The following is an 8564-nucleotide window of genomic DNA, read 5'->3' on the forward strand; positions in this document are numbered from 1 at the left end:
CGGCGAGAAGGAGGCCCGGTGTCTGGAGCTCGCCGCGAGGCCACGCCGTTGGGAGAGGTGGCCGGGCCGGGTACATCCGCGGCTCTCCTCTGTGTCAGTGTTTTCTGACTCTCTGAATGTCCAAAAAGGCACAGTTTCGCTTTGGCCTACAGTAGCTTGAACGTGCTTTGAGTTCACAGCTCGGATTTGATAGGAAAGCAGAAGGCCTCGTGACTTCAGCGTGGCTTTGAGAGTTTCCTTACGAGGTTTTGAAGGCACTTCTGTGGTTAAGTGATTGCAGGTTATGGAAGGGGTGGGAATAGTGCCAGAGTTCAGGGGTGCAGTGGGGGAGAACAGAGCGTATGTTGTTGTGAAGAAGCTGGACTTGCCGTGACACTTTGAAAAGTGGTGATACAACAAATGAACAGCAAAAGGCCATCCAGGCTGAACTTCAGCTAATGACAACTACATGGGGAACACAAAGCCAGTGAGAACATGTGATATGAATGCCTAGCGAGGACCTGAATATACCTGAAATATCTTCCCCCCTCCGCTTTGAAGAGCCTGTGCACGGGATCTAGGCTTGTGCATTTAGCAGACCCAAACTTTTGTTCACGCTATAGTGAGGTGCTGTATTTCCAGATAAGGCTGCTGGCAGTTTTAGTAGACTTATCCCTTTAAGTTTTATGCTGTTGTTGAATGTAGTGTGATTTTATTTTACTGTTTTGCTTTTCTGCTAGTGTTAAAACTACAAATTCTTTGTCTTCAGTCTTCCGTTTTCATGGTGAAAGCAAGGCCTGGGCTTGAGGAAAATTAGAAGATGCTAACTATACAAGTCATAAAATATGGACAGGTGTGATATAATTCCAGTGTGAAGAATACTTGAATACTCTCATGAACAACCTTTCATGACTTTGAATCATAGTTCTTGAATATATTTTCATTGTGGCTTTCAAATTCATTATGGAAAGATGCTCTGAAGCCATAGATTTACTTTCTTCTTTTTTTTTCTTTCTTCTTTTTTTCTTCTCCCCTATGAAATCACACATACTCCTTGCTGTGATACAAAGTTAGAAATGACAGTTTCTGTTCACTGCTGAGTAATATCTTTTCTGCGTTGCTGGTTGTCCTCAGAGCTGCTGTACTGCAGTGTGAGTGAAAAGAATGGTGCTCCTTGTTCCATAACCATGAGTCCCAGTTCTTGGCCCAGTGATCTAGCCATTCTTCTAGAAATGATAAAGGAGGGAGCAAAATTCCACTGTTACAATGAGACCTATTCTGGCAAGGCTAGGTTTGTTTCACAGAGCAAGCTGCTGCTTATCTCTGTCCTGCCCTCTTCCCCACCAAGGAGCTGTTCTGAACAAGAATCTTAATGCAGCTCTCAGCTGGTCCAGTTTCCCTTGTTTGCTTATAGCTGGCAGTGACTCCTTGCTGGAGGCAAAATGAGAGATTGTTATATCTGTACATAATTTTTTTTTTTTGTGTGTGTGACAATTGTTAAGATATAAGAGGAAATAATGAAGTTAATTGTGACAAAAAAGTACATTTATTTTGGTCTTGAATGAAACAGATAAGAGCTAAGACATAAGACACTGGTTTTATGCAGTCCTACTTATTGAATGTGTGATGAGTTGGTGAGACTGAAGACTTACTCTGTGCAGATCACAAATTAAATGTGTGAGTGGGCATGCTTTTCATTTTATATACACATTCAGTACTCAAAACTTTCTTAACTTTATGTTGTTGACAAAAGATACCACCTCCATTGGGTTGTGGGTTTGCTACAGCCTCACTGAAAAGAACTTTCATTAGCTTAAACCTCCCATGATAAATGCATAAATAGTTTTTGTCATTACAACTTAATTTTTGCCTGTGAATCGTGCTAAAAACAACTTTTAAGAACTGGATCTCAAAGGAAAAATATATATGTTTAACTCAGTTTGATCACAAGTTATTACTGAGTGGGAAGACAGCGATTAGTTTGAAACTGAAATGCAGTTACAGTCGTGTCATTTTGCAAAAAAAAGCTAAACAATACTGATTTTCTTCTTTAAGCACTCTAATATATATATATTGTGTCATGACGCTCTTTGTATCCTGATAATTGCTTAGGGAAATTCACTAGTTTAGATGATGGTCTGTAACTGGTTGTGTTATTTGAGAAGTATTCTAGTTCGACTAAATTTTGTATTGTACTAAGTAGTTTCGTTATTAAAATTGACAGTTTAATAAGCCAATGCAACAGAAGAGAAAAATAAAATGGTAATATAGTTTATCATCTTAAGGTATTAGATGATGTTTTTCTGGAAGTAAATTGGGGAAAAATAAACTTGTTTGAAACAACTTTCTTTAGGCAGCCAAAGTTGTGCTGTCACTGCAGTGTAGTGATGCTAAAAAAAAAACAAAAAAACACCCTACCAAATCCATTCTGTCAGTCCTGTAGTCAGAACTTTAGGTTGCTCTAATGTCAGTCTAACTTCAGTATTTTTCAAAGGTCATCAGTGAGAAGTGGAGAAATGGCTAAATCGACCCAGCTAATTGACAATGAAGTCTTCCGTGCTTACGCTACTTATGCAGCTATTGTTCTTGTAAAAATGATGCTTATGAGCCTTGTAACTGCATACTTCAGAATCACAAGAAAGGTAAGAAAGTCTCTGTTATGAGACTGTCTCCTACAGTTGCATTTGACTAATTCTACTCTTCTAAATCATCTCTATTCTATTTAAATAAGAACATTTCAGAACTGTGTTTTCACTGTCTTGTGTATAATGCTGGTGTCCAGGGTATCCAGTTTGTAAAGCAAATAAAATGTGATGTGAAGCCATGTTGTGAATAACCATCCAATAGGGTCAAAAAGAGCATCTGGGTTAAATGTTTGTGCATCTATAACCCTTTCATCCAGTAATTCTAAAGCTTTTTACATTCCCTAATTGTTTTAGCCTTCACATTTCATGTGGGCCCCCGAAAAAAAAAAAGAAAAGGCAGGCTAAAAGTTTACGAGGATTGATGACTAAGCTAGATAAGCATATAAAAAATGCAGTGAAGTTTACAAAGTAATGCAGAAGCTGCATCTGGTTTAGGAGAGGGTGCACATGAAAAGCCTTGTGTAGTTTGCCCCGTTCTTGGTAATTTCTAGGTATCTCTTACTGGCTATGGTTGGAATCACTTGATCATGAGCTGAAAGAGCTTTGGATTTGCCCCATGTGATTGTTCTTAGCAGATCTGCTTCTGCAAGACAGCATGTGCTTCAAAGAGTTTATTGCAGTCCTTTTGTGTTCAAATGCAGCTTTTTATTCTTGCTGGGTGAAAGAGAAAACAGTTGAATTATGCTGTTGTTCAGGATGTTACTCAGTGCCTTTGAGGTCCTAGTGGAACTGCATTTTGAGCTACTTCTGATTTCAGATAGCTCTCTAGGTCTTCAGCACAGCCTAATATTGAGTCTAGTAGACCACACAGACTGTATTTTGTTCAAAATAGAATGCAGATTTCAGATAATTAGTCAAGAATAGTGAAAAGGAGACTTAGACAATACAAGCAGTTCTACCTTCCAGGTTCCGATATTCCTTCACCCCACTGGCATTGCTTCAGTCATCTGCCATATCCATACATCTTCTAAGAAGACATCATCCAAATGCATAAATTACATTTATTTGTCAGCATGCAAGCTACACTTGGGCTAGGTTCAAGAAATCAGTAAACCATTCAATGATGTATTGTCCTCTGTGCATTTAAATGCAGGTCAGTGATGTGGGTTGATAGAGGCACTAGTAGAAAGAGTGACCTTTCTATGAAGCTGCCTTGAGTAGTAGAAGCATCCTTGCATCTAATGTCACTTGTGTGTTTTTATTTGAAACAGGCATTTGCCAACCCAGAAGATACAGCATCATTTGGTAAAGGTGATAGTGCTAAAAAATTCCTGCGGACTGATGCAGATGTTGAACGTGTACGCAGGTAATGCATGGAAGTATTTAAAAAATTATTTTAAGTAGCAGAATAGTACTAAAACAAGGGGTTAATTTCATCGTGTTCTCTTTGGCAAGCCTGCGTGTGTTCTCTGTTGCAATATGCAGTAATTTTTTACACTAATTTGTCAAGGTGAGCAAACTATTTCGCATTCAAATGGTCAGCAATCATACTAAAAGTAAGAATTCATTATCTTGCTATAATAGCTTGTTATTGAGTGATATCCTGAGTGCAAGGGAAAAGCAGTGAGGAGATGTAAAACATGATTGTACATTGATTTAGTATGAATCAGTGTATATTCAGTGTAAATCAGTTTTCTATATAATCTGAGCATGAGTTACAGTAGTTACATCTTTTATTAAACTATAAGGAAAATAATGAGGAAAAGGAATGAAATCATATTAAAGTCATGGAACTCCAGAGTTGTTATGAGGACATAATCTGGCAAATGGTACTGTGTGGGAGTTGAAACCTATGTTCTTTTTACTGGATTGAATTGGGGTTACTCACTGATGTATCAATTGTATAGGAAAGTTGACCAGCCTTCTAGAAGAATACTAATAATAGTATGGCACTGTGCAACCTGTGGTGTAAGTGCTTTGTTTTGCAAGATTTGTGGCAGAGTGTAAAGTGTAGTTCAGTGAGCTAAATGTTACGGTGTATTTAATTTTATTTAGCTATTGGCAAAAATATTCCGTTACCGAGATTGTACTTTAGATATAGTGCTTGATATACTTGTGCTAAGGGAAGCTTTAATATTAATACTTACTGTTATTGTTATTCCTTGATGAAGCTTTTAGTTTGTTCTCTATATTCAAGTTTTTACACCAAAAACTTGAATGTTTGAATGTGAATGAGCTGTTCTCATTAAAATCACCATTTAAGAAGATCTAGAAGATGAGGATCAATTCTGATTTCAGAATGTCGCATCCTTGCAGATGTAGTTCTGTGAAGGATAATATATTTCTGTATGGCTCTTTTGGATTAAAATCTGAGAAAGAAGAATCTCATCTCAGTATGCAGTAAAGATGTTCTGAGCTTTCCTTATATCCCCCTCTATTGCTTGAGGAATTATTAGTTATTTTATTTGCTGGTTGTTAAATGAAAATAGGCACTTGTTGATGATTAATCCTTTTCTATTTGTAAATTTTAAGAAGACATCTAAGTCAATATTAATTTTAAGACCAGGTGCCCCTTTGATTCAAATTATTTTGTTAGGGAAGCGACAGTCACCTCAGTCTCAGTTGCACAGATGAGTTCTAAGAGACTCAAAAGCTTTTGCTGCTGTTTTTCAGCTGCCAATGAAGTCCAGTAGTTGGACTTTCTTTCTTTTGATGCATTCTTGCACACCAGGTTGCACTCATATAGCTCATGTAAGTCCATAATGTTACTAAGATCCTAGAGAAAAATGAAGACCTTACAGACAGAGGATCAGAAGTGTAAGAATGTGGAGTGCAGTGATATAGACCAGAGCGATGTCAGGTGAACACGTTGAAACTGTTTCAGTGTCTGAATCAAGTTCCCACTGCAGAGAAAGCCAGCAGTAGTATTAGGGCCTTAACAGTAGAACACGTTGAAGATGCTAAAAAGCAAAGGCTCTTGAAGTGATTTATTCAACAAAATGTAACACCATAAAACAATTTTGCTTCTTTCCCCAGAGGCCACCTGAATGACCTTGAAAACATTGTCCCATTTTTTGGCATTGGATTGCTGTATGCTCTTTGTGGCCCTGATCTATCCACGGCCTTGCTGCATTTTAGGATCTTCGCAGGGGCAAGGATCTTTCACACTTTCGCATACTTGATCCCTCTTCCCCAGCCCAGCAGAGGTTTGTCTTGGGCAGTTGGGTATGCAGTTACCATCTCAATGGCATACAAAGTGCTGAGTAAAGCACTGTACCTGTAGCTGAATCATAGCTTCTGTACATCGTTCGACATTCCATACAAAGTTTCCAGTGGTTAGTGTTTTGAATGAGTTGTAAGTTTTACAGAGTGACTGGAATTCATTTTTTCAACAGAGGTTTTTCATTCCTGTTTAGAAATATTTCTTTTTGGAGAAAAAAAAAAAATCCCTTTTCCTGTATTCCCTATTCATGGACTGTGCTGCCAAAATATTAGATTGAATGTTCTGTTTGCTATTTGTCAAGTGCTTATGATTCTAAACATACGATGATGCTGTATTGATAGCATGTGTAGTAATTTTCTACAGATGCACTATTTTTGGCTGTAGCTCTGAAGTCTAAATCAATAAAGACAAGATGAAAAAAAATGTGTTTGAATTTTTGTTTTCATTTTGACACTTCTAACTGCAGCCTGCAAATAGAATGTCACTATGTATCAGAAAGAGATTTCCAATCATACAGTTCTTTGAAGAATGCTTACCTTAATAATAAGATGTAGCCAGTAATACTAGGCTTGTTGTAAAAAATCTTTGATGGAATTGTTTGTGTAATCCACTTTGGGATTAAAAAATGCAAACCGTTGTAGCTCCATTTCACTCAGATGAGTAGATTAAAGGAAAAAAATAAGATATTTGGGTTAAACTCTGTTTAGTGACAGTGATGAAATTTTGAAGTAATTATTTTTGTGGAAGTTAGGCCATACCTAGGTTTTGTACTGGATAAAGCAGATCCTTTGTAGAAGATCTTTTTTTCATTTTTGAATAAATTCATCGTAAAATGAGTGACACTTGCAAATATCAAGTAATTCAGAAGTGAATACATAATTACTTTGTATGTCATACAGTCATAAATATATCCCTGATAGGAAATTTTGCTCTTTGCTTATATCTTTCTATGATGTGTTAGTTTGAAGTATCTTCTTTAAGGACTCTTCCTGGTCTTGTTCGTTTCTTCGTGTAGGTATGGCTTAAATAATAGCACAAAATTTCAGGGAAAGAAATAATCTAGGAAAGACTTTATATCTAGTGTGCTGCTCATTGTTAAGTTTTAAATAGAAGAATGGAATGTTAAGACCAGCTATCTTGGGTAGTATGATTTTAACGATGTCACATTTCCCATCAGCCCTTCTTATTTTAAGGAGAGCTGGCAGTGGCAAGAGAAGGGACCAGACTGGAACTTTGAACTGAGGTCTAAAACGATGGTTATCAATTTACCAATTCAGATTGGTCTGCCTATGACTGTTCTGCCTCCTTATATTGTAATTCCAACTTCTAAAACTGTGTTTTCCTCATTTCTTTGTAGCTTGCCTCTTCCTTCTAACTGCCTGTCTTTTCATCCATTAAAAAAAGAAATGGAGAAGTAGCTACCATATAGAGGTAACCAAATTCAGCAGCAGGGCTAGTCTTTTCCTCTAGTGCCAAAAAGGTGCTTTTTTGCTGGAATGAAAAACATAGAGTACCAGCTTTACAACAGAGGAATTCTTAGTAGGCATTTGCCCTCTAAATTTCAAAATTTTCTGATGATGGTTTAAAATTGATTCTTGCTCTAATTTTTGAATTTTTCTAGTATGCCTGCAGTAGCAATAGGAAAGCAAAGGTCCGTGCATTCAAATAATTCAGTTGTTTAATACTCCTTATCTTAACCATCTAACAGTAGTATGATCCAAAGTTTAAAATCAGATTTTAGTTCATTTACAGGCATGTTATAAGATGCACATGTCATAGGTTGTCCACCAGGAGTGATGCAGCGTAGCTGTCATTGCAAAATATATTCAGGAACAGGTTTTAACTCCTTTTGCATCAAGCTTCTGTAGAAATCTCATTTTAAAGAGAAATACTTGGAACCTGTCTTTATTTCTGTGTTCTTACATTTAAAACAAAGCTAGTTTTAAATCCCTTCCATTTGCTCACTATTATCAAAGCCCTGAACATACACTCGCTATGTGGTGAGAAGTAGGAAAGATAAACAGAAACCCTTAGAAATACCTAGAGTAATTCAATATTATTCTGTGTTTTTCTTGCATTCATTTTAAACTTATATTTTATTTTCCTTTGCTCCCAAAAACACCATCTGTGCATCTGGGTGGGGTACACACTCAATCTGTGAGATCTGCCTTAGCAGATTCGATGAATCTCTGACTGCCAGCAATGTGGAAATATGTTACGTAGGTTGCTCTGAAAGTAATGCCTCCTATTTATTTCCATGGAAACTACAACAGCTACAAACAGCACAACAATTATTTGTTAAAGGAAATCCTCAGCTACAACACCTTGTTTTTCAACTTAGTGGCCACCTGTAGCTATGCATTTTCATCAGCAATGAACAAGAACCTGTATGCCATGCTCATAAAAGTTTGCAGCAGTGGAATTGACCCACTGTTCCCATCACTGCTACTGAAATGCACCACTGACCACCTCACTGTGGGTTACTGTGAATGTTCAGCAAGCATCAGTGAGTATCCTTATGGAGGAAGTCAATGACACTTATTTGCTTCATACACAAATCTATGTCAGATGACATTTTGTCAGACTCCCCCTGCTGCCATCTGACGCACAGCAACAAGATGTGATGGTACATTGGTAGGAAAGTCCAACCTTTAGTATCGTACCAGCAACATCTACTTCTGGCACTGTGGGTCAAAATAATAAAATAGGATTAATTGCTTTTGGAGGAGACCTCAAGAATTGTCCTTTTCACCTGAGTCTTGCCTTGCTCCAGGCCA

The 8564-nt window shown here is 37.5% G+C and overlaps 1 protein-coding gene across 1 annotated transcript; it reads left to right on the forward strand.

Annotated features, from left to right (window-relative positions):
* Positions 1-2473: 2473 nt before the first annotated feature.
* On the forward strand, positions 2474-6210 carry MGST1 (microsomal glutathione S-transferase 1). Its single transcript, XM_003202479.3, has 3 exons — positions 2474-2621; positions 3836-3930; positions 5601-6210. Exons 1-3 carry the CDS (start codon positions 2496-2498, stop codon positions 5845-5847), a joined length of 468 nt encoding a protein of 155 aa, XP_003202527.1. The 5' UTR covers positions 2474-2495; the 3' UTR covers positions 5848-6210.
* The last annotated feature ends 2354 nt before the right edge of the window (positions 6211-8564 follow it).

The sequence above is a fragment of the Meleagris gallopavo genome, chromosome 1, assembly GCF_000146605.3.
Source record: "Meleagris gallopavo isolate NT-WF06-2002-E0010 breed Aviagen turkey brand Nicholas breeding stock chromosome 1, Turkey_5.1, whole genome shotgun sequence".
Classification (NCBI taxonomy): Eukaryota; Metazoa; Chordata; class Aves; order Galliformes; family Phasianidae; genus Meleagris; species Meleagris gallopavo.

What these genes read in the sequence shown, in the direction of transcription:
- MGST1 (XM_003202479.3), top strand. Translation starts at nt 2,496, where the DNA reads ATGGCTAAATCGACCCAGCTAATTGACAATGAAGTCTTCCGTGCTTAC. An exon ending in ACTTCAGAATCACAAGAAAG is followed by an intron (nt 2,622 to 3,835) that starts GTAAGAAAGTCT and finishes TATTTGAAACAG; the next exon opens with GCATTTGCCAACCCAGAAGA. An exon ending in GATGTTGAACGTGTACGCAG is followed by an intron (nt 3,931 to 5,600) that starts GTAATGCATGGA and finishes TTCTTTCCCCAG; the next exon opens with AGGCCACCTGAATGACCTTG.